Source organism: Haliotis rufescens, unplaced genomic scaffold, assembly GCF_023055435.1.
Source record: "Haliotis rufescens isolate VD_foot unplaced genomic scaffold, xgHalRufe1.0.p SCAF_7, whole genome shotgun sequence".
Lineage (NCBI taxonomy): Eukaryota > Metazoa > Mollusca > Gastropoda > Lepetellida > Haliotidae > Haliotis > Haliotis rufescens.
In genome coordinates this window covers 13,649,013-13,674,965 of record NW_025964361.1, presented here as the reverse complement: position 1 = coordinate 13,674,965, position 25,953 = coordinate 13,649,013, and the positions used below count along the sequence as shown (strand labels likewise).

At 38.8% G+C, this 25,953-nt stretch overlaps 2 protein-coding genes across 2 annotated transcripts; both read left to right on the top strand.

Moving 5' to 3' along the window:
- The first annotated feature begins 3,177 nt into the window (after nucleotides 1-3,177).
- Nucleotides 3,178-9,312, top strand: LOC124141908 (acid-sensing ion channel 4-B-like). The gene is made up of 5 exons (XM_046510101.2): nucleotides 3,178-3,851; nucleotides 4,099-4,197; nucleotides 8,363-8,406; nucleotides 8,721-8,812; nucleotides 9,161-9,312. Exons 1-5 carry the CDS (start codon nucleotides 3,189-3,191, stop codon nucleotides 9,310-9,312), a joined length of 1,050 nt encoding a protein of 349 aa, XP_046366057.2. The 5' UTR covers nucleotides 3,178-3,188.
- Nucleotides 9,313-18,244: 8,932 nt separating this feature from the next.
- Nucleotides 18,245-23,987, top strand: LOC124141909 (acid-sensing ion channel 4-B-like). Its single transcript, XM_046510102.2, has 7 exons — nucleotides 18,245-18,754; nucleotides 19,213-19,311; nucleotides 19,903-20,083; nucleotides 22,423-22,482; nucleotides 22,742-22,904; nucleotides 23,247-23,338; nucleotides 23,836-23,987. Exons 1-7 carry the CDS (start codon nucleotides 18,245-18,247, stop codon nucleotides 23,985-23,987), a joined length of 1,257 nt encoding a protein of 418 aa, XP_046366058.2.
- The last annotated feature ends 1,966 nt before the right edge of the window (nucleotides 23,988-25,953 follow it).

The following is a 25,953-nucleotide window of genomic DNA, read 5'->3' as shown; positions in this document are numbered from 1 at the left end:
GCAGAGAACAGAGATGCGAAGTATGACGTGCACACACCGAAGCATATAATTCTTGAATGCCCTTTCCTCTGAAAAATGTGGCACTGAAATGACGTATTTTAAATTGTAGTAAATATTGTAATCAATTAAATGTGGTAATTCACAGTTACTTGGGATGTCTCCGAAATATATGCTTTTCAGTATACTGACAATTGTGATAAATAGGGATTACAATGTCACTTTCTCCTTTTCACAGGCTAATTAGAAATTTCAGCGCATTTCGCTAACTATTTCCAATGCCTTGTACATGTACTAGCACTGTTAATCAAGTATTTTATATATGGATTGACTGGTACAATTGATTAGTCTATGCGGAGTCGGAGAGTATACCTTTTTCGATTGTTACACGTCCATCGATCAACTGATTGCTAATGAAGGACACTAATCACATCACACATACCCGGATTATAGGAGCCGAATGGGTCGACATTAACGTATAATTATATTGACTTATATATTAACCATAAAAAAACAATCCATGAAACATCAAATTTAATTATTTAAAGCGAACTTTATCAACTATATCAACCAAATTAAACATTCCATTTGGAGTGACATCCCTTGGTTTTACAAACCTTAGAAATTTGGCTCCTAGGGAAATGTCATTCACTTGAACGAAAAGTTTCAGGTAGTGCGTTATGGTATAAATTCATACTAAATGAAGACATTAACGTTCTCATAAAGAAATTTATCTATGTTTTGGCTTTATTAACTTTATTCTTACTTACCGTATTCTACGTGTTTTGTTGGTATTCATGTGCGATGCATGTATCGATGATTAATCAACAGTTTTGTCTGTGAATTGAATATATTTAGTGTGAAGATCAACGTTTTTAACTCGATATGGAAAGCGCTGCGTAACAGATATGATGCCAGTATTGGTACAAAAATATATTAACAAAAATGGGGTTAAATTAGAAATGCAAATGAAAAAAGAAAAGTGTCAGCGGCGGAGGTTGAAAAGTACGAAATGACTTATTAATATTGTTCCTTGAGTATCCTAATATTTTACATTCTAAAGGGTACTTTCTTATGTATCTTGTACAGTAATATTGAAACGTATGAGTCTATTTACGCGAGACGTTTCTATCACAACATAAAGTGAAAACAAACGAAACTGGTAACATGCAGTATTATTAGAAAATCAATTCATGCTTGTCCACTCGTGTAAACACACCTTCAGAAACTCTGTGCATGGCGTATTGGTTATGCACATGTTCATTCGCGCAATGACTTATGTGTTTTATAACATATTGTTATAAAGGTAATACTATAGGCATTTGGACATTTTGTTTACATCTAAATACGTAAAACAAACTTTTATTTCAATAACAATATTGCGAAATACCATGTTAGAATTTCATCAGAACTTGTGAAAAAGAACCTTTCATTCATAATGATAGTTAATAGCCTTTGAGATAAGTGCAAACATGTATAACAATGCCCCTCCAGCATGGCATGAATGTTTAGACACGCTGGTGAAGGTTGGCATTAGATTGCGAACAATGCGGAATATTGGAAATACACTGGTGCCAATTAGCAACATCCGGCTGGCACAGATAATTAACTTGCAGAATATTTTTAACAATGACGATGTTGAACATTTCTGTGAAGTTATGTAAATAGCTAATCATCCCAGCTAATCAAGGAATGATATGATCTACCCTTGAGTACTATGAAAAGACAGCTGGTTGATCATGTTATCGAAGACTTGGCCAACCCAGCAATAGAGTGAAATCAAAGCGACCAAACACGTTCAATAGTCATAAGAAATATCTTTTGATAGCATGGTCCACTGTACTATTTCTACTTTATATTTACCATAAGCATGTATATGTAGATCACTGTCATACAGTATTCATACCAGGTGTTGGCGAAAACGTGAGCGTATCCTGCCCCACTGGGAAAATAGAGACGTCAATAAATCAATGGTCACCACGTTTCCTGACAAATGACCCATAGGTCGAGGAATGAAGTTTGTCGTGTTGGGTTATAGTGTACAAAGTTGAAAAATAAAATGTTTTGCCATAAATATGTAGGATTATACTCAAAGGCAATCTTTGTGTGTGTTCATTGTTGTTTGACAGAAAGGGTCAACATTCCGATTTCTCAGAAGACTCACAAATATACTTTGCACGCCGTGTAACAGGGTCTTGATAAATTATCTCCGTTGAATTGCCAACAAAAAACAAATAGTTCCCAAAGATCCTTGCTGGATGTAAAGTGTAAAGTTACGTATCAACCTTTTGTTAGACAATACCTGTGCCGGTAGTCCTGGTAATGTAGTGATCATAGGCAACTTTCTATAGTTAGTCAGCAAATGAAAACTGGCAAAACATCGATTTTGTCAATATTCATTTCGATCTACAGCATGCATGGAAAGCAAAGTATATTGATAAACCAATCTAATATGCTATGTCAAGGGTCTCCATCCCATTAGTCGAACTGATTGAACGTGTAAAAGTGATGACGCCATGTGCACTGTTTCACAAAAATAAACTGCAGTATTAAGTCTATAATACAAGGACAAATATCAGAAACAGACACCCTACATACGTTTACACATACGAATAGCTGTAGACAGTCAACTATACATGGGATTTAGAGCTGTGACGGTTATATTTTATAAATGTAAAATACCACTGCATGTGGAACAGTTATTTGTTTATCGCGATTAGATTTGGCGTAAAATGGCGGCAAGTGTACATGATGTATCTAGTGTTAAAACGAAACTCGCTTGGTCATCCGAAAATGATGATAAAAACATTGGAAACTTGTGGGATGACTTCGCACAGAGTACGGGATTCCATGGAGTTAATAAGATTATGTCAATGCGGACCTTTAAGCTACGATGGTGAGTCATTTGGTCGTGAAAACAAATTCGGGATCAAACAAGTTTTTAAATGCATGTAATAATGGTTAATCAGTTCAAAGAATGTTATGTGGTCGATAAACAGAGAAATGGGGATGTAATGATTTTATAAAAACGAGCATGGCTACATACGTAAACATTTATTCAACATACAATCTTGAAATATGGCTCAAGTGGGTAATATTGACATTGTAATTAAGGGTCGAGTTACGAAGGTACTCAAGGTGAATGTACCAGAGCTACGTTCAATTTGTTTGCAAGCTCTTTCCTCGCATGTATGAAGCAAATTCTGTTTGTCCCTCCGTACACATATTGCTGGAATGATGCTAAACTCGGTAAAGATTTCAATTCACTCCCAACTCACCCTCAGTCCCTCATTTCCTTTGGCAGCATCTGGTGGACCTTTGCAGTGTTGCTGATGTCTGCCTACATGTCCTATAACATAACGCAAGAGCTGATGAACTACTACAGATACCCAGTGATCACCAACACGAAGGTGGAAGTCCGACAAGAGCTTCCCTTTCCAGCCATCACCTTCTGCAACCAGAGTCCTTTCAACCTGACTGCGGTCAAAGAAGCTGATCCCTACTTGGAGAAATATTTCAATGGGGTCAGCCTGCTTGGGAGTTTTAATGATGCAATCAATTGGAGTGATCCAGGATACGGTACTACCTTCTCTGAGGGGCAAAGTCTGGACTGGTGGAAGAAGATACTCATGAAACCAAGCCAAATGCTCAATTTATGCATTATGAAAGGTTCCAGGTGTTTGGCAGCTTTAAAGCCGGTTGTGACCAACATGGGTCACTGCACAACATTCAATTGGAATGCTTCTGATGTTGCCAAAGTGAGAGTGACAGGCTTCGATAATAACCTCATCATATTTGCAGACATCTTCCATAATGAATATGTCATTGGTTCACAGATGGCAGCTGGGCTGAGGGTATGTACACGATAGTATGCAGCAGGGCGGTTCTGTGAAAGATATTTTCTTACGAAACGTTGTTTCATCACATTGTGTCATTTAGTTATTATAAACAGGTTATAATTACATTTGGTATCCTTTGTGTCTCCACATTTTTTAAAGAAGTTGTTCATTCATATATCTTATCTTTACTTAGCACTCGAACCTCTAAATGCCTCACATAAAGTTAAAACAAACTTACAAATGTAACTTCATGTTTGCGAAGGTGATCCTGCACGACCCCCGTATCCACCCAGACGTTGCGACATCATCGTTTGTGGCAGCTCCGGGAACATCCACGTACGCAGCCGTGAAAAGATCTACGGTAGGTAATACACTGTTGTTAATATTCTCTTAACTGTCTCAACTTTGACATGTACTACACTGTGAACGTGGAGTTGTTGGTCATTGTAACATGTCCACGGTGGATTTCCTTCCAAAATATTCCTTCTGAGATATGCATGTAGGACACGCGTTTCCCGTTGACTGTGGTTTTCAATAGCAATGACATTTCAGACCATTTGCGGGATATCCGAAAAACTCACTGTCACATATCATGATAAATCTGACAATTTAACCACATGATTCGTAACACTCTGCAAAATGTCACGTTCCCTGACGTAGACTCTCACAGGGATGTCATATTTGTGTTTGAAGATATTCAGCCAGTGTCCTTCTGCAGTATGTTCCACCAATGATAGGAGAGGTATTAAATACCTAGACATTGCCATACAAGATCTTAAATCTAGATATGACGAGTCCGATATTATAATATGCGGTGACTTGAACACAAGAACTGATCGAGCTTCTTACATAATATGTAATACCTTACAATAATGAATCCACGACTGAACTGAACGATATTAACAACGTCATCGATACCTTTTAACGTCCACGTTCATCAAGAGATTCAGAGATAAATCACACATGCAAAAAGCGTATGCACCTATCCTGTAGCTATGGAATACGGATCATGGCAGTTTACACAAAGACACCTTTGGTGTTTTCACTTCTTTTGCAATACGAGTGCTACGTACTCTACTGACTTGTTAAATTTCGTTGCAGATTTCAATGTTCAAACTCGTATTGAATCTGACTTTTCAGCTGTTTGTGAATTAATGTGTGGTTATTACAAAACTAATACAAACGAGGATGATAACATCACTACTATAAATCTATATGTGGCATGACTTCTTTTGTAAATGATAATAAGTATAATAATAAATGTGCATGGTTTGAAAAGTTCTGTGAGAGTTTCAGAACTCATTAATATGAGCATTTAGATGACTGTAGAATATCTGGTGATGTTCAGCATTTGGAACAGTTTCATAAGGCTCTAAATACGTTCAGAGAAGTGTATCGCCACGGAAAAGAGGAGTAGTGTACAGAAACAACAAACATTTCATGTTGGTTTGAAGTAATAGGGCAAAATCTTTCCAGTCTTATGTTGAATATTGTAGCAGCCCTTCAATTAATATGATGCCTTTATTGATTGTTCAACATGGATTCATTATTGACGATGACTGGGTTATGTTTACAAATGAATACACTGCAGCACATAAAAAAACAACTTTCAGCGAATGATGATGTTAAAACACTTTGAATTGGGATATAAGTTCTCTTTCCACACCGTGATCTTTAGCGCAACACACGCCCTGGCCCAGATATTATACCACCGGATATGTGAAAGCATAATAACCTTATTCACTGTCTTCAGTTGTGTACACTGTTAAATTGCATTTTAATGTACCAGAACAGTGACCCTGAAGAATTATATTCCCTTTACATTACAATGGTAACATTCATGATGTAAAAAATTATCTTGGGATTTCTCTCATGGATAATTGTGCAAAGTTATTATTTGTATTTTAAATTAGCGTTTGAAATATGTTGTAGAATTAATATATTTGCACCCAAAGTGGCAAGGTGTTTTTTTGTACGCGATATTTCACCACTGACAGTGTTATTCAAATGTATTGAGCCAAATCAAGGGTGGGGATATTTCTTCTTGTGTTTTTTTCCGCAAAGCACATGACTCAGTTTACATATATATTAATGTCTGTTTAATATTATAAAGATGAAGATCCCCAAACCAAGCAAGTTTAAATTATCAAGGTGCATTCTGAGTATTTTGAATTTTTTAGCGGGCCACGTCAATGCTTTAATTTGAGTTCCTTACTACTTGCATTCTTTGTAGGCCAGGTATACACAGAAGTGGCAAACTGTGGTGACTGCGAAACAATTATTAACCCTGCTTTTGTGGAGTTGTATGTGTTGCCATATAATGTATGCAGATGATTAATGCTTATTTGGAGACATGTAAGATTCGATAAATATGTTTTTGGTATAATTTATCGCTTTTGCTGGTCTGGCAGAATGTGTTAAAAACTATATTTATATTGATTCTTTGTCACGGCTTGTTAGATATTAGTTTCAACTGGTGGATATTCCAAAGACAGACATCTTAAACAATGTCATATTATGTTGAATAAACTAAACCTTGTTTGTCGAAAAGCATTGATGCACTGTGTTAAACATATTTAGTTCACTTATGGATTTGGCTTAGTATGGGAAGCCCAAGGAGTTGGAACCAAAAACATATATACATGCAGTTAAATGACAAGAATATCAGCATAAGGGAATGCCAAAAGCAATCAATATTTGTAGAAATTCCCAATTGTCCATCTAGAGATGTTCAGTCGGTTACAATACGCACGATATTGTATTGTAACTATGAAATCGACAGTTGCAAAGTGCAGAATAACATTGTTGAGGATTGGTGCACTACCCTGGTATAATAAAATACTGATAGACGCGATGAAGTGCAGAGGCAATTTGATTATGCACTATATGTGATCAAATGAAGTTAAATTTCACTTTCAATTTGAACGGCTAGTCTGTTATGACATACGGAAGATATATTTCTAAACTTTACATTGATAAGTAATTTGTCATAAACACTGCTTTGCTAAAATATGTCAAAATGTCTGAAACTGTCTTTATGCTTTGTACGTGGGTCCCTCGGCTTCATACGAAATGAAAGGAGAGATTAATTGATTGCAAGGTTAAGAATGTTAAAACTGATGATATTGACCTGTGTCAACGAAGAAGTTTTGAAGACGAGGAATCATTATTTGTCTGGAATGCCAGTGACTACCTGTGGAAGCCAGAGACAAAACAAGCAAGTGGGTAACGTTGACCACAACCATCATAGGATAGTATCAGTTCATCACTTGCACAATACATGTACAATATAAATGGCATTGTATTATTTTCTTTTGACCAGTTCAAATACCTACCTGCACCCTACAAATCCTTCGATAATAGGACATGTGTGGACACTTTGTCTCCGACGTTCAATAACACTCTGGAATATCACGACATCTACACGTATGAAACCTGTCTCCAGGAATGCTTTACAAGGATTACCTTTAACAAGTGCGGGTGTGTCAAGCCTTCGGATGATGGTAAGCACTGATTTCCTTCTGGCATTTGCGTGCAGTAATATAAAAAACATGATTATGGGAGTTGTTATTATGTTTTAGGTTCTTGATAAACTTCAGTAAATCAAAACAGGAAGTGGAAGTGTTCAACATCCCCTTGATAAGGCAATGTCATTCTTGATTGTGGCTCAAAACGGCATTACCTCAATTGTCCATTGCAATTAGCCACGATCCAAAATAAAAGGTTATGTGTTATTTGTTGAGGAAAGTTACAGTAGTAAAATATCAGACACACGACTTCAAGTTAGGCATTTTTAATTACCCCTGCCACAACACATAGACATGGCAAAAAGCCGTATCTGCGTTACGTATGTAATGTGAGTTGGGTTTAATGCCGTTTTAAAACGCATTTCAGTCAAAGCACTGCGCATTGAGAATTACAGGGGGGCAAATCTGGCCAAATGGTGTATTATATTAAATGAAGTACAATGTAACTGTAACTTAAAAAAACACTGATGCTCGGACATGTACATGTAGAAGCAGTAAAAGTAGTTTCAAAAACGTGTTTGTCAATACATTTTTACGATACTAACAATACAAATATGCCACTTATATCAACTGCTTTTTCAGGAACCATTGGAAAGATATGTTCTATCATTGAAGTTTACACTTGCTATGCTCCAACATATGGTAAGAACACTATTAACGTCGTCGACATCTAACAGCTCCGTTTATATTTACAACATCAATTCCGGTTTCAGTTGCTAGTTCTCTGTTTGATTAATGTTCCATTATGCTTGAAAAGTTTTATATAAATTTCATATATACATACTTGTCGGAAAATCTTTTGTTTTTCATTGATTTCTATTATTATCAAGATTGTTCGGATTTAACGGCAAAGTTGTCCGTCCTTTCTTTAACATTGCAGCTTCCATCTCCCAAAACCCAGATGTACATACTGAATGTGGTTGTCAAGTCCCATGTACCTTTGATACATACGAGACAAAGGTGTCATTTTCTAAGTATCCATCCAACGTTTTAATACAGTACATAATTGACCTCGGTTTCGGTGAGGACGAAGCCTTCATCAGGTTTGTACAATCAAGTCTGCATTATCTGATTGAATATAGGACACTAGAGGTAGGGTTGTCTTTTTCAGATCTAAAGAAAGGAAATTTCTTGTATAACGGTCAATGGGCATGTTCAGACCAATTATGAAGATGCGTCTATAAGGCTCCAGCAGAATAAAGATTGAATCGATAGTATATTAATTAGGTATCGCTACATTGCCTCAATTGGTTTAAAAACACTTTGTTCGTGTGATACGATCATGGTTGTATACGTTGCGTCCAGTCAATGGTAAGATTATAATTATCTGATGAACTGATGACGTGTCCTTTTTCAGAGATAATATTTTGGAAATCAGAATCTACTACGAAAACCTCATGCTCCAGGTAACTGAACAAAGCCCCCAATACACTACAGAGACCATCATAGGTACGTGACTTATTGCATTGAAGCATCGATGATGAAGGTAAAATAAATAAACAATAAAGTATACCCTGTCAGCCTAACGAGAGATCGAAGCCCACACAAAACGTTCACCACATTTGTGAAACAATCGATCGCAGATATGGTGGCCATGGTTAAAAAAATCATTGAACCCAACCCTGACATGGCTGTGGAATTGACATCACAATAATGCATTTGGGCGTTATGGACCATTGGGCTTCACATCGTTCTTGATGTAATTTACTGATTTCAAGTGTAGTATATATTAAACATATAATTCCTCATATCCACAATTAATTCATCTGAAAAATGAGGGGTTGGTCTTGTTGCCAGGTAACCTGGGAGGTCAAATGGGCATCTGTCTGGGAGCCAGCATCCTGACAATCACGGAGCTGGGAGAGTTCGTCCTTACACTCTGCATGTCCATCTTCAAGAAACTTCGGAGTGGTGGAAAACGTAAGCGCATCAAACCCACCAAGAACTGAAACAGCCTGATGTCAAGAAGACATCTTTCTATGGAACCAAAGAATAACACGATCCATCAATAATGATGAACTGCACTATTAAATGTCATCTATAGTCAAGTTTGATATCTTCTTTGTGTTAAGAGATAAACACAAGCGTATTATACAGTGGGAATCATACAGTGCACCAGAGGGTTTGTATGCCATGAGCTAACATCAGTGCCTATTGATGACTTGGTAATGAATGGTATACAATTTACATGCAAACATCGGATTGATTAAAAGCAAACTTTATTATGCCCACACAAACCGTATGACTCAATTCAAAGTCAACATGACACGTGCGTATTGTTTACCATCATATACAGTTTACTGATTCAATCAAATAACCGATTTGGCGGCACTTCAACTGCTGTTGGATAAAGTAGATTTTATTTTTAGTGAATTGTCGGGTGTGTAACTGTGTGAAAGTCACTCTTTGTGGGGATGTTGTAAATCCTAATTGACTTGATCAGCCGTTACCTATAAAAGACTTTAATGGGTTTTAATAGGCCGCCTGCTCGTCTTTCTCTGTTCGGCACTCATGCTCGTGTGTTTCCACAAGGTATTAAACATTTTAGACAAGCATCATTCGAGCTTTCCTCCCATATCACCGTGATATAAATACAATAACGTTCACTCACTACTACCGATGAAACGTATGAAACCTCAGTATGAGTTTGCGTCACTCCGATGCCATGTTGCCCCCTTGTGACGTGATTAACTTTACATGCATGTTTGTAATGACAAAGAAGAGTTGATGAACAACTTACGTATGACAAGGTAGGTGGAAATACCAACGCATACGAAATCTCGGTATACAGCTGCAATATTTACAACTAATACAAAACAACGCTGAATACGCGTTCTCCAACATGTTTCATTCCTAAAATCGAGGAGAATGAAGTTTCGATGTTATATTTATGTACTATTTAATGAAGGATTGAATTTAAAAATAAATTATCGTTCTTTTAGACATCTTGTCAGTTTGTCTGTTGTAGACATTTTATAAAAAGGAAGCAATATAAATGTTCCCGGCACACGTAGTTCTCTGTGTTGTATTTGATGTTTGTGCACTCGGATTCGAGTTTCCCTTTGCCCAAGAACATGTTTCAGTGAATCTGTATCACATTGTGATGATACCAGGGGTTCATGAAAATGTGTCCTGTGCCACCGGTGGCACTTGAAACAAGGACTTGAACGGAAAGTAACATGTTCACCAAAAACAAACAGAAACCATTCGAGGATGTTGATCATGATATCCTTCCAAAATCGGGGGCAAAGGTGGCCCCGTCGTCTAAGGCGCCGCTATTCGCTGTGCAGCGTGGGTTCGAATCCCGGTTCGCCCCGATTATGTTTCTAGGTTTGTAAGCACCGTGCTCGTGGGTTTCACCGCAGTGGTTAACGTCTGAGACCTGCATCACTTCGGGCTTTCTCCCACATTAAGCTCTCCTACTGTTCAAAGCGGCGTTAAACCCAACTCACTCACTCCTTCAAATATCAAATATTTGCCATGAGGAGTTCTAGTGTAAATAAATCCACAATAATTGTAACGGGTTGCAGGAGGGAACATGATTTAGGTCCCCTCCCAACGGAAATTTTTAAAGAGTTTATGTTTGAAATAGATTTATTAAAAAAGTAAACTCTCACAAATAATAAGAGTCTTGTAAAAAATCTACAAGACGCTTATTAATTTACAGTCAATCATTCTTTTTAAGTTAGGCTCTTAATTTATGTAAAGTCTAGATTGTATCTAATTAATCTACTTATACTTATGCGCAAAGGCATACGAACTATTACTGTAGCGTAATTATCATTAAGAAAAACCTGACCTGTAATAAACGTTTTTGGAATCCATTCTTAGCGCGGGAACCAACAAACAGGAGGCCATGTTTGACAACAGACTTTCCGTACTGAGCCAATCAACTATACAAATATGAAGTCATGCTCGACAGCAGTCTTTCCACTTTGAGCTCGGAAACTATTCAAACATGAGGCCATGCTTGACAGCAGTCTGTCCATGTTGAGCATGGCAACAATTCAAATATGAGGTCATGCTTGACAGCAGTCTTTCCATAATAAGCTCGGAAAGTATTCAAATAAGAGGCCATGTTTGACAGCAGTCTTTACATGTTGAGCCCGGCAACTGACCGGTAATAAACTTTTTGGGAATCAATTCTTAGCGCGGGAACCAACAAACATGAGGCCATGTTTGACAACAGACTTCCGTACTGAGCCCATCAACTATACAAATATGAAGTCATGCTCGACAGCAGTCTTTCCACTTTGAGCTCGGAAACTATTCAAACATGAGGCCATGCTTGACAGCAATCTTTACATGCTGAGCCCGGCAACTATTCAAACATGAGGCCATGCTTGACAGCAGTTTGTCCATGCTGAGCATGGCAACTATTCAAATATGAGGCCATGCTTGACGGCAGTCTTTCCATATGAAGCTCGATAAGTATTCAAATAAGAGGCCATGCTTGACAATAGTCTTTACATGCTGAGCCCGGCAACTATTCAAATATGAGGCCATGCTTGACAGCAGTCTGTCCATGCTGAGCCCGGCAACTATTCAAATAAGAGGCTATGCTTGACGACAGTCTTTCCAAAATAAGCTCTGAAAGTATTCAAATAAGAGGCCATGCTTGATAGCAGTCTTTACATGCTTAGCCCGGCAACTATTTAAATATGAGGCCATGCTTGACAGCAGTCTTTACATACTGAGCGTGGCAACTATATATCTATGAGGCCATGCTTGACAGCAGTCTGTCCATAATAAGCTCGAAAACTATTCAAATATGAGGCCATGCTTGACAGCAGTCTTTACATGCTGAGCCGGCAACTATTCAAATATGAGGCCATGCTTGACAGCAGTCTGTCCATGCTGAGCATGGCAACAATTCAAATATGAGGTCCTGCTTGACAGCAGTCTTTCCATAATAAGCTCGGAAAGTATTCAAATAAGAGGCCATGTTTGACAGCAGTCTTAACATGTTGAGCCAGACAACTATTTAAATATGAGGCCATGCTTGACAGCAGTATTTCCATAATAAGCTCGGAAACTATTAAAATATGAGGCCATGCTTGACAGCAATTTGTCCATAATAAGCTCGGAAAGTATTCAAATATGAGGCCATGCTTGACAGCAGTCTGTCCATAATAATCTCGGAAACTATTCAAATATGACGCCACGTTTGACAGCAGTCTTTCCATAATAATCTCGGAAAGTATTCAAATATGAGGCCTTGCTTGACAGCAGTCTGTCCATGATGAGCACGGCAACGATATAAATATGAGGCCATGCTTTACAGCAGTCTTTCCATAATAAGCTCGGAAACTATTTAAATATGAGGCCATGCTTGACAGCAGTCTGTTAGTGCTGATCATGGCAACTATTCAAATATCAGGCCTTGCTTGACAGCAGTCTGTCCATGATGAGCACGGCAACGATATAAATATGAGGCCATGCTTTACAGCAGTCTTTCCATAATAAGCTCGGAAACTATTCAAATATGAGGCCATGCTTGACAGCAGTCTTTCCATAATAATCTCGGAAACTATTAAAATATTAGGCCATGCTTGACAGCAGTCTGTCCATGCTGAGCTCGACATCTTCATTATGGAATAAACGAACAGCGAGGATTTACGGATTGTCTGCGTGGTGTGAATTTATAAGGAGAGACATAATCTAGATTTGCATCAATCTGCGGAAAGACATTGTCGCGGTCATCGGATTCGGCATATGTTGCCAGAAGGAAAATACAGATAAAGTGGTACCAGTTGTTGTCATATCAGGGTGTGACAAATATAATCTCATATAACACATGATATATTGTATATATTACAAGCTCGGAGAGTAACCCTCCAGATGAAGACAGGGGCCCATAAGTCGGATGGGACGTTTGTAGTAGATACCTCCTTCGCATAGGTATCGAACACAAACGGCGCACAGCAGTTGGTTATATCCCATTAGTTAGACGTCCCATTAGTTAGACGTCCCAATTGTTAGACATTTTTATTTAGGCAAAGAGGGAGTATACCTACAGGTGTAATGGATCAGTCCTAATTAGATTAAAGTTCTGAGTAGGGATAGGGGACTCACAGTTTAGGGAGTATATATGTTACAATTTCATTAATTAACCTTACTCTCAGCACAGGTTCAATAGGCATGTGATTAACTATGTAAACTATGGAGTAGCTTAATTGTCTTACTGTATGATCAGTTGAAGGAGTCGAGTTTAGATTATCTACTCATTCGGCGTGGAAGTGAGCAGTTGATATTAGATGAATATATTTACAACAGAAACCGCGAGAGGCAAACCTGCACACATTGGAGATGTGTCGTCAAGACGTGCAATGGGAAATGTACGACTGGCGGTGACTTTCTTCACAGTCAGTCGGAACATAACCATCCGCCTGAAGATGAAACCAGAGTGAACTTTGTCAGCAATCTTCCTAAAAGAGCGCGAGAAGAAACCACACAGACGCAGGCATAAAATGTAAAGTGTCATTAAATGTTAAGTATACTATTAAAGTATCTTTTTAAAGCTGCTTTGCTTTGTTTTTCAGATCTTATCTGGACTATTCCATTTTAAAGTCTGAGGTAACAAGCAAAAGGATTAGTGTGCACTCAACCGTTTAAAGTGTTGTTTATAAGCTGTCTAACTATTGGGACGTCTAACTAATGGGAGGACACCCAGCAGTTACATGGACACGTCATGTCTGGGTAGAGGAACAAAACCCCTGTCAACAACTTTATTTTTAAGAACGAGAGAGCATAACTGCCTTTTGGGGCCACTAGAAACGACATTGTTTTAAGTTTGATTTTTTTTTGTGAATAATGGTAAGAAATGTACTCGTATGAGGCATGTTCTGATGTATCTAGCCCTTTTTCGTTCTTACACTTGCAAGTTTAGGACCTTGATCAACAAAGGTTAGGCGTGGCTACAATGAGTAAAATAGGACGGTCTGTAAAATGTGAGCGAGTTACGTGTGTTGCTACAGAGCTCTGTATATATATTCTCTAACTGAAAGAGATACCAAAAGTGCAGCGTCAGGTTTCAAATATTGATTCATGACGTCACATCACTTAATTGCTGTCAACTAAGTGTATTGCAACACACACTGTGGATAGTGTAGAAACAGCAACTCTGCAATTTATAACCTATAATTGCTAAGATAAATATTTCAAAATACCTCCCCCCAAGGATTGCGACAGAGGTACTTTGTCTACCATTGTCTCCAACAACAATGAAGCTGTCATTTCAATCAGAGGTGGATATATGTTGTGATTTTTAAACATCTGATTTACAAGTCATAATCGATTATTGCCACAATTCATGGTAGAATTGATGTTATCTTCTTCATAATCATTTGTCATCAATGATTTGCATGTTTAGCGTCATTGTATGCTTAGTTGTGGGTGGAAACAGACATGCAAATGTAAAGCTTTACGTCACCTTATCTTGAGACATTAAAGTCCCACTCATAACTATCAGACAAACATACGCTCGAACAGGCAAGCTGCATCAACTGATCAAGGCTCCTGTATTTATGTGTTTTACCGTTGAAACATATTGGTCATACAATCAAACAGAAATAACAAATTCCAATACGGTTCGGTAAAACGTTTTGGCTTTGTCTTGATGCAATTTTTTAAAAACATATTTCAGTGTCGATGAATTACCGAGTTTATATAATTAAGCTGAATCCCCTTTACAAAATGTACTCACGGAACTGTGGCAAGTTACCTTCTCCAAGTTCCCGAGGAGTGCATCGTTTATCCATCAGCTATAATGAAATTAAAGCATGAACATAATGACACCAAAATTAGAATATGGATAGCTTCAGTTTTCTTAAATTAGTCTAGATACTATTTATAGGGTACTCCCTTATGCGTTAATTACATGTGCGTAATAACACTAATAGCACGTGTTTGTTTACGCTGGACGTTTGTATATATATACCATCGTTAAGTTACAAAATTGAAAACGACAACATGCTAAAAAGTCAATTTCAATTCCAATAAGATTTCGAAATACCATATTTAGTGTTTCATCAGAACTTGCACAAAAGTCCCTCCAATCCCGAATGAGAATCGGTAGCCTTTGAGGCGAGTGTAAACACAATGCACTCTGCCACACCAGCACCATGCATTGCATGAGTGTTTATAGAGATTACAAATTGGTGAAATTAGTTCCAATTAGCGACACGCGACTGGCGTTAACAATTACTTTGCAGATTATGTTCACTCAGAGGCAAAAGCACACTGTAATCATATGTATTTATCTCCTATTATTGTGTACACATGAAATCGATGACTTTGCCAATCCAGCAATGAAATGACATATTAAAGAAACGACAAATCCCGTTCCTCAGAGTTCATAATACGATTTGGTCTACAGCATAAGCCTACGTACGTGTATGTGAATCACTGTCACATGGTGATGATACCATGTGTTCGCGAAAAAACGGTGAGCGTATATTCTGACGCACACACACACACACGCACACACACGCACGCACACACACACACGCACGCACACGCACGCACACACACACACGCAAGCACACACACACACACACGCACGCACGCATACGCACGCACACACGCACGCACACACGCACACACACGCACACACACACACACACGCACGCACACACACACACACGCACGCACGCACACACACGCACGGACACACACGCACGCACACACACACACGCACGCACGCACACGCACACACGCACGCACGCACGCACGCACACACACGCACGCACACGCACGCACGCACGCACACACACGCACGCACGCACGCACGCACGCACACACACCCTCCCCCTTGTATCGGAGTTTATGGCAGACACAAGCAGTGGAATTGAACGGGATGGTAGACGTACAGGAAAATGAAATTGGACATGTAGATAAATGTTTGCCGAAGTCGTTTGATTTCTTTCAGCGACACATATTATAGTGTTTTTCTTGCTTTTGTGCTGTCCAAAGAGTTCCCGAAGAGAGGCAACAAATCTTCCAAATCAGATACCTGTAGGTCTTCATTCTTTCTTGTGACCATGGCTCCTGTCGAATCCAATGATTTTCTCTGATTATCTACAACGACGACTGCATTAAAGGCTATTAGGTTGAGAGTGTAGTTGTTCTAGGAACCTTCATGCAAATGATTGTGCAGAATTAAATTGTGGGTGGACACAAAAGGAAACATTTCAGTCGATGCCTAATCTGTGCTGGTTGACTCTTGTAGTTAATTCCTGTTGTGTCTCACCTACAAACACCAATCTACAACAAAGGGCACATTAACTGTCACAGATGACGTTTTTTTAAAGTTCATTGTTTACTGACTGAGTATGATTTTTCGCCGCTTTTAGCAATATTCTTGCAGTATCACGGCGGGGGACACAAGTAATGGGCTTCACATATTGAACCAAAGTTGAGAATCGAAACCGGGTCTTCGGCGTGACGAGCGAACCTCTTAAATACTATGCTACCCCGCCGCCCCTTTTATTGAATAACGATCTCTAAGCCCATTGCAACGCAGGTACATCCTCTATCCCAGTGGATAATAGTCATAATGCAATGCGCAGTGTATGTGTGGAAATTACACAGCGTTTCCGTGTAATGGTATAGAGAGGGTGACATACGGTACTATCTAACGCTACACAAGTTAGCCTTTGATTGAATAGCGAGCACAAAAGCAAACGTGACAATGCCGGTGTAAGTGGTCCTGATAGGTTTGTCATCATTGTGATTTTGTCAATATTCGCGTCAATGTATGGCATGTATGAAAAGCAAAATACACAGAAAAAAACATTCAGACAACTCACGGGTCTCAGTCCCATTAGTGTGGTATTGACTGAATGTTTAACAGAGGTGATACTATGCGCATCGGCTCAAAAAGATAAACGACTGAGTTGATTATACAGTGATAAGGATCAGAAACAGAGACAATCTACATGGGTCAGCTATACATGGACATAATGTATGATATTATTCATTCGTTTACAGTCGTATAATGCTGTAGGCAGTCAGCTACACAGGGGCTGACAGTGTGACAGTGATATTGTCCACTGCCCAAGTGTACAAGACCCTTGCATGTGGAACAGTTATTTGGTAATTCAAGTTAGGTTTCGAATGACATGGCAGCAATTGCACATGTAGTATCCAGTGACGAAACCAAATCAACTTTGTCATCCGGGAACGAGGATGAAAACATTGGGAGCTTGTGGGATAATTTTGCACAGAGTACGGGATTCCACGGAGTAAATAAGCTTGTGTCGAGGAGGAATATTAGGCTACGATGGTGAGCCACTTGGTCGCTATGACAAATTCAGGATTAAACAAGTGTTTGTTTGCCTATGTTTTACCAGATTGTGATGTGGGACGTGTGGTCGATCAAAATAGGCAGGGAGACATGCAACCTCCGATGTTTAGCTTTTTCTTTTTTAATCTGACCAGATATGTCTTTGCTATGGCAGTATCTACGTGCGCATATGTTAATGCCTAGTACCGATTTCATATTTCTTGTTCTTCAGATTCGGGATGTTATGATTTTATAATCAGGAGCATGGCTACATACGTAAACATTTATTCAACATACAATCTTGAAATATGGCTCATGTTGGTAATAGGGACATAGTAATTAAGGGTCGAGTAAAGGTAATCAAGGTGAATGTACCAGAGTTAGGTTGCACTTCGAGTTCAACTTATCTGCAAGCTCTTTCCTCGCTCGATATGAGTAGATGTATCAAGCCAATTCTGTTTGTCCCTCAGTACACATATTGCTGGAATAATGCTATACTAGGTCAAGATTTCAATTCACTCCCAACTCACCCTTAGTCCCTCATTTCCTTTGGCAGTATCTGGTGGACCTTTGCAGTGTTGCTGATGTCTGCCTACATGTCCTATAACATAACACAAGAGCTGATGAGCTACTACAGATACCCAGTTATCACCAATACGAAGGTGGAAGTCCGAGAGGAGCTTCCCTTTCCAGCCATCACCTTCTGCAACCAGAGTCCTTTCAACCTGACTGCGGTCAAAGAAGCTGATCCCTACTTGGAGAAATATTTCAATGGGGTCAGCTTGCTTGGGAGTTTTAATGGTGCAATCAATTGGAGTGATCCAGGATACGGTTCTACCTTCTCTGAGGGGCAAAGTCTGGACTGGTGGAAGAAGATACTCATGAAACCAAGCCAAATGCTCAATTTATGCATTATGAAAGGTTCCTGGTGTTTGGCAGCTTTAAAGCCGGTTGTGACCAACATCGGTCACTGCACAACATTCAATTGGAATGCTTCTGATGTTGCCAAAGTGAGAGTGACAGGCTTCGATAATAACCTCATCATATTTGCAAACATCCATCATGATATATATGTGCTTGGTTCACAGATGGCAGCTGGACTGAGGGTATGTACACGATGGTATGCAGCACAGAGGGTCCACTGTTATTTCTTTGGGATGTCAATCAAAGATATGGGCACGTGGGAAATTAACTATTCGCCTGAAAATAATGTCATCGTGTCATGAAGTTTGTTTGTTGGTCGGTTGGTTAACGTTGCACTCGGCATTATTGCTGCCATATAACGGCGGTCTGTAAGTAATCACGTCTGTACCAGACAATCCAGTGATTGATATCATGATCACCGATCCACGCAATTAGGATACGATGAGATGCATCAACCAAGGCAGTGAGCCTGACCACCCAATCCCGTCAGTCGGCTCTTACGGCAGGCATGGGTTGCTGAAGACCTATTCCGACACGGCTCTTTTGGGGCCTGGCGTGAAGTGCTCACATTCATGTTCTTTTGAGATTGTTGCTTTTTGTGATATAGGTTTGTCGTTTATTTTTTTTCATGTATGCCTAGGTGATCCTGCACGACCCCCGCATCCACCCAGACGTTGCGACATCTTCGTTTTTGGCAGCTCCGGGTACATCTACGTACGCAGCCGTGAAAAGATCTACGGTTAGTAATACAAAGTGTTAGTATTCCCGTAACTGGTGCATCACTCTGATTCGATTTGATTGTCAACGTGTACTGACTGAATGTACATTTCTATTGAGTTCAATACTGTTTGTAGTTATATGCATTTACATTTTGTACTAAATGCAAGACGGCACCCAAGTTGAAACATTTACATAAACTACGCCTGGAATTGTTGGACATAGTAGAACTTCTCAGTGAGTTAAATATATAAGACCGTTTGGCCAAGATGCATTTCATTGACGAAAACCATTCGTGAAAAGAACGTGCAGCTCGTCTGTTTTAATCCAAGCTTCTTGTACATCTGAACACATCTGAACACCTCATCACCATGTACAACTTTGCTACGACGAAACCAATCTTATTGGCATTTGACCCTTAAAGTACAGACGACTAATTTCTTTCGTAAATGCCAGTAATTTCCAAATTGAAAAATAACGAAATGGGTAACGTTCACCACAATGAACAGAATAGAAGATTACCAGACATCACATTAGCAACAAATGCATATCATGAGTGGCACTGTTCCGGTTATTTATTTTTTATTATTGGCATTCCTTTTCTTTTGACCAGTTCAAATACCTACCTGCACCCTATACATCCTTCGAGAATAAGACATGTGTGGACACTTTGTCTCCGACGTTCAATAACACTCTGGAATATCACGACATCTACACGTATGAAACCTGTCTCCAGGAATGCTTTACAAGGATTACTTTTAACAAGTGCGGATGTGTCAAGCCTTCGTATGATGGTGAGCGCTAACGGGCGAGTACTCATATTTTACCATTATTAACATTATCCTTCCAATATCATGTTGCAATAACATGACACACATGTTGACCGAGTTCATGTTTTTATTCAGATTCTTGATAAACATCTTTCATTCAAACTGAAGCAAACGACGTCTTCGACAATTATCGGGCTTTTTACTCTGATCATAGTACGTGCTATCAACAGGCGATGAATGGAATACTTAATACTGGCTTGATGTAGCAATTCCCTCATTCGCCCATCTAGCCTCGATCCGAATTGGAGGCTGTGGTTGGTTGGTTGGCTTGTTGTTGAACACCGCACTCAGCAATATACCAGCTATATGACGGCGGTCTGCAAATAATCGAATTTGGACCAGACAATCCAGTGATTAATATCATGAACATCGAGCCACGCATCGATGTCATGCATCACCCAAGTCAGTGAGTCTGACCACCCGATCCCGTTAGTCGCCTCTTACGACAAGCATGGTGGCCTCTTACGACAAGCATAGTCGCCTTTTACGACAAGCATGGGTTTCTGAAGACCTGTTCTACCCCGGATCCTCACGGGTCCTGGCGGCTGTGTGTTATTTATTCTGACATGAAGAATGATTAATGTTTGATTTTGTTATCAGTGAGGTAAAAACGAATATTGAGAGATCTCTAAATTAAGCCTTTTGAAATAAAAACAATGAGTATTAATACATTGATAGTCCTCATATCAATAAATATAAAAATGGCTGCCCATAACCTTTCTAAAGTGGTAACGTTTGAAATTGTAATATTTTGGGATGGTTTGGCGACGATTGTGACGCCCTGGACCTTATCTCTGACTGGTTTGATTAATAAGACAAAGGCATCTCGTTTGCATACAAATGATAACGTTCATTTTAGGTACATCTTCGTGTAAAAGCATTAAAACGTTATACGTGACAACATATTATTAACAAATCACCGCTATCATCGTCAATTCAACATGATAAAGAGCCAAGAATATAATTGATGCGAACAATGTCTTCGAGGTGATGCTTCGTAAAAAATAAAAAATAAATTGTGCATGGACGCAGCGAGTCACGGTGAGCCTTTTTCGGATTCTTTGGTTGAAATTTTATTTAGAAAGAATAAATCAGTAGAACATCCAGTTGGATGTAAGGATTTGGAAGGCGGGAAGTTGACGTCAAGTTGACCTCTCCCGCAATACGATCTGTGTCGAAAAAACACCTCTTCAACATGATTTAAACCACACGAAACCAAAAATATATGCAATTAGTACAATGCCTGTCCTGCTCCTTCATTTAATTACATTTAAGCAAAACATGCACGAACTTCTATGACAGGGCTCGTCTTCAGATACGGCTGTATTTAAACATTATTTCAGGTTGGCCCCCAGGCTCCATTGGCGTGGTGACGAGAAAGTCAGGCTCAGCCGCGTGTAATTTCGGATTGGAGAGGAATCAATTTAGAACTTGTACAAGGAGTTACCAACCGATACAAAAATACACATTCAAAATAACTAAACTGTTTTTGAAAACGCGTTTTGAAGAAATAATTTAGTTCAGAGTTATATATTACTATTTCTATAACCCCACAATAGGAAATGCCATGTTCATTTCCATTTCCAAGAAACGACTTGGGTTAAGTCCATGCTATGAAAAACAAGATGCAATGAAATTAAAACATCTATCTTTTATTTGACATCTTTTAAAGTATAATAATATAAGTATCTCATTTTGAATTAATTTTGGCTAATATTTGATACTTTTGTCACCCCTTTTTGGAATTTAAAAAGGTGTTCCCAGGGGTTATTACATTTAAGGGGAAAACCTACTGTGTTTTAAAAAATGAGGTCGTCTACCTGTAGATTAGCTCTCGGTTCCAGGTTAAAGTAGTATGCATCGAATCTTCAGTTAGACGACCACAAATTTCAAACAAAGTAGGTTTATCTGCTTATTGATGCCCGTTACCGTCGTAAAATATCATCAAATATTATCTGCCGTTGTTTCAACTGAGAGTCACCACATAATATCTGTGTTTTACATTTTAGAAGTCATCCAAAATGCCGTGTATTAAGATGTACTTTTTACATGACATTAAGGTGAATCTGTTTTAACTGTAGTCCCTTTTTGCGAACACCTGGTGTCATCACTGATTTTCAGTGATCCATTCTCCATTCATACAACAGTTTACTTTTTACTCCCAATGGAATCTGTTTCGACAGAAAATCGACTGATTATTTTCTGGCGTTGACCTTTTATATGTGTGTAAATGTATGTACATTATATGTGTGAAAATGTGTAGAGTATCATTAAAACAATTGACCCTTTAATGCTGTTTTCAGGAACCATGGGAAAGATATGCTCTATTATTGAAGCTAACACTTGTTATGAGCCAACATTTGGTAAGAACGCTATTAATATCGACATCCAACGGCGTTAGTTTCAATTACTACATTAATTCTGATTCCTGTTGCTGGTTCTCACTGCCTTAGTAATTATATAAAGTTCCATGCTCCCGTGAACATTTTAATAAATATTTCTTATCACCAGTTTCTTTTCTGTTAACATTTGTGGTTTTAAAGCTTAAGCTGTCTATGTGTATAATCTAATGTAAAGGATCTTAGGCTTAAACAGTAACGGTGTGGTTCCTTTTCCTTGAAGGTTCCATCTCGCAAGACCCAGATGTACATACAGAATGTGGTTGTCGAATCCCATGTACCTTTGATACATACGAGACAAAGGTGTCATCTTCTAAATTTCCATCCAACGTCTCAATACAGTACATAATTGACCTCGGTGTCCCCGTGGACGAAGCCTTCATGAGGTTTGTATAACGACGTCGTCCTTATCTGAGTAAATATAGGTAACTATCAGTAACTATCTTTCTCAGACTTAAATTAGTTCTAAAGGAGATTTATAACAAAATTGAGAATGTGTATAAATTTTGAACTTTGAAATCAAATAGCGAAATAAAGATTAAATAATTTTATGTTGATGGGTAAGAATTTGTGCAATGCATATTCTCATCTCGAGAATGTATTTCTAGCTATGATGCATGCATTGCATTACTACAAATTTTGTTCTTGGTTATACATGTCGTGTTCATTCAATCATTAGGTTTTAATTTACCGACAACGCGTCACTAGTGCCCATTTTCCAACTTCAGAGACAACTATTTGGAAATCAGAATCTACTATGAAAACCTCATGCTCCAGGTAACTGAACAAATCCCCCAGTACACTACAGAGACCATGACAGGTACGTGATCACCCAGGCATAGAAAGTTAGAGCTACTGGTATTAGCAAAGTAAAATTGATTTAATGTTTTCTTTGCCATTTTGTTACATTTTATTTGCAATTTTGAAATCTCCTGTTCAGATACACATAAAATTATGTACTTGTTGAAATATGTTGTACAAAATTCAATTATAAAGTATATTAAGTAACTGGTAGTAATAGAATTGGTACTATGCTGTACATGTTATGTGCAATTGTAAGTTGGAGTTCACGACGATCATAAACTGCTTGAACTCACGACAAAAAGATGGCTAGGGGATGGCCATCTCCAAAATGGATTGTGACCACTCGACCATTGTACCACCCGTCCTTGTGCAGTCACCAGAGCAATACATATTGAGCCTGATGTTGATTTTGATACTGATTGGGTGATATCAAGTATACTTTATATCAAACATTTAATTTAATTAATTCCACACTCTAGTCATATGTAAAGGAAGAGTTGGTTCTTTTGGCAGGAAACCTGGGAGGTCAGATGGGCATCTGTCTCGGAGCCAGCATCCTGACTCTCACAGAACTCGGAGAGTTCCTCCTCCTGCTCTGCTTGTTTATCTTCAAAAGAATTAAGACCGGTGGAGAACTAAAGCGCATCAAACCTAACAAGAACTGACACAGACTGATGTCGAGAATATAATATATCATTTATAGTTAAGATCTATATTTTCTTTTCCTTCTTGTGAAAATTTAGCAAAATCACATGATTCCGATATGGTCGAAATACAATGGACTCTGATTGAACAGACTTTTCTTAAGATTAAACTGTTTGTTGTTCTTTTTTTGCGCGCATTTGGGATCAATGACACACATATCAACCAAGTCAGCGAGCCTGACCACCCGATCCCGTTAGTCGCCTTTTACGACAAGCATGAGTTACATATATCGCTTATTAAAACTAAATTTAAGGCCACAGGGGAAGGACACTCATTCAATTTGTTGACAGCAATAAAGATTTGGGCCGAATTGTATCATTGAATATTAACATTTGTTCAAGCACGACAACTGTGAGGAAACATGGGTCAACGAACATGACAATTACTCTGCCATTATGATATTATATCACATCAAACTGGTAAAGATCCGGGATAGAATAGGTCTGCAGCAACCCACCCTTGCCGTAACAGGCGACTATGCTTGTCGTAAAAGGCGACTAACGGCATCGGGTGGTCAGACTCGTTGAATTGGTTGGTGCATGTCATCGTATCCCAATTGCATGTAAGGTCCAGACACGATTATTTACAAACCGCCGCCATATAGATCAGTATGGCGTTAAACAACAACAACATCAGACTGCCTTAAAATGTCCAAAGCTAATAGGGCACCAGGTCCTGCTAGTTTCTAGGACTGCTTTTGTATGTTGTTTCCCTGTGTACACGGGCATTTACTGAGTATTTTGAATGTGGTGCTCCCAAGTGATGACAAAAACTTATACACTTTCACTTGTTTCAATACGCGTTTGACAATAGGATTCACACATTGTACCGATGAGAGAATCAAACATGGGTCTTTGGCATGACGAGTGAGTGCTTTAGCCAGTAAGAAACCTCATTGTCCCTATTTAAAAGGAGAAGAAAGGAACCAGAAAAGGGCGCAGGGGAGGCAAGGGTCAACTTCTGTTGGTTAGGAAATGGTACTTGAATAAACTCAAAACCTACCACTTTAACCCCTCAAAGTAGTGGCTTGTCTAAAAGAAATCAAATAGATTCTGAAGTGTCTGTAATGTATTCACCTACCATAACGACTACTTGTTTCTTTAATGATTCGCTCTTCTACTTGTAGTAGATACACAAAGGCAAGGATCTCAGACTCAATTTCAGTCAGATGAATAATATGCCAATCGTTTCGTCTTTTTCGGTTTTTCTTGTCATTAAACAGGACTACCAATCTGGAAATCACACAGCACTTTTGTTTGAAACATGGAAAACCAATAACCGATTATTGAGGCATTTTAAGGGACGAAATGTTAGGATTGGCCTATTTTCTGATACAATGTTTGGGAACCAGATACTGTCGCTCCAACAATGAGTAAGAAGGCGACCATGCAGGAATATCTTGTCGACTTCAGACCATCTGAAACGAAAGTTCAACTCGTGGAGAAAAAAAACATCAGAAACTATTAATTACAAAACAAATATCCTGGCAGCACAACACGGTCACGTTGTCTAACGTGCGCCCGCCAGGCGTTGTGAGCTTATGTGGGCAAACTGTAAGTGGTTCGTGGCAAGACATAAAATTCAAACACACACATATCAAAGGGGTGATTAACGCAGCCTTTGCCGGAATCACACCAGAGATATGGCAAAATATTGAAGATCACGTTTTGAAAACGGTCACTTCCGGCAACGTGACAGCGTGGATATCAGCCTTGTTGCACCAGTTAGCATATCTTTAGGTGATACTACAGATGCAGATACGTCATCAGCTTGGTCAGCTGCTGTCTCAAGAATTCATCTGTAAAACAACAACTCCTTCCTGATACAAAAGCCCATCTCTGTCTACATTTATCATCATTTTACCTGTAATACTACCTTTCTAATCAGAAAGTGAGTTAGGTAAGAGTAGAATAGTGAGATGTAACA

Coding starts and splice junctions, on each gene's coding strand:
- LOC124141908 (XM_046510101.2), top strand. CDS start 3,189: ATGAAGCAAATTCTGTTTGTCCCTCCGTACACATATTGCTGGAATGAT. Junction 3,852..4,098: donor AGATGGCAGCTGGGCTGAGG/GTATGTACACGA, acceptor ATGTTTGCGAAG/GTGATCCTGCACGACCCCCG. Junction 4,198..8,362: donor CAGCCGTGAAAAGATCTACG/GTAGGTAATACA, acceptor GTTTTAATACAG/TACATAATTGACCTCGGTTT.
- LOC124141909 (XM_046510102.2), top strand. CDS start 18,245: ATGTCCTATAACATAACACAAGAGCTGATGAGCTACTACAGATACCCA. Junction 20,084..22,422: donor TGTCAAGCCTTCGTATGATG/GTGAGCGCTAAC, acceptor TGCTGTTTTCAG/GAACCATGGGAAAGATATGC. Junction 23,339..23,835: donor CACTACAGAGACCATGACAG/GTACGTGATCAC, acceptor TTCTTTTGGCAG/GAAACCTGGGAGGTCAGATG.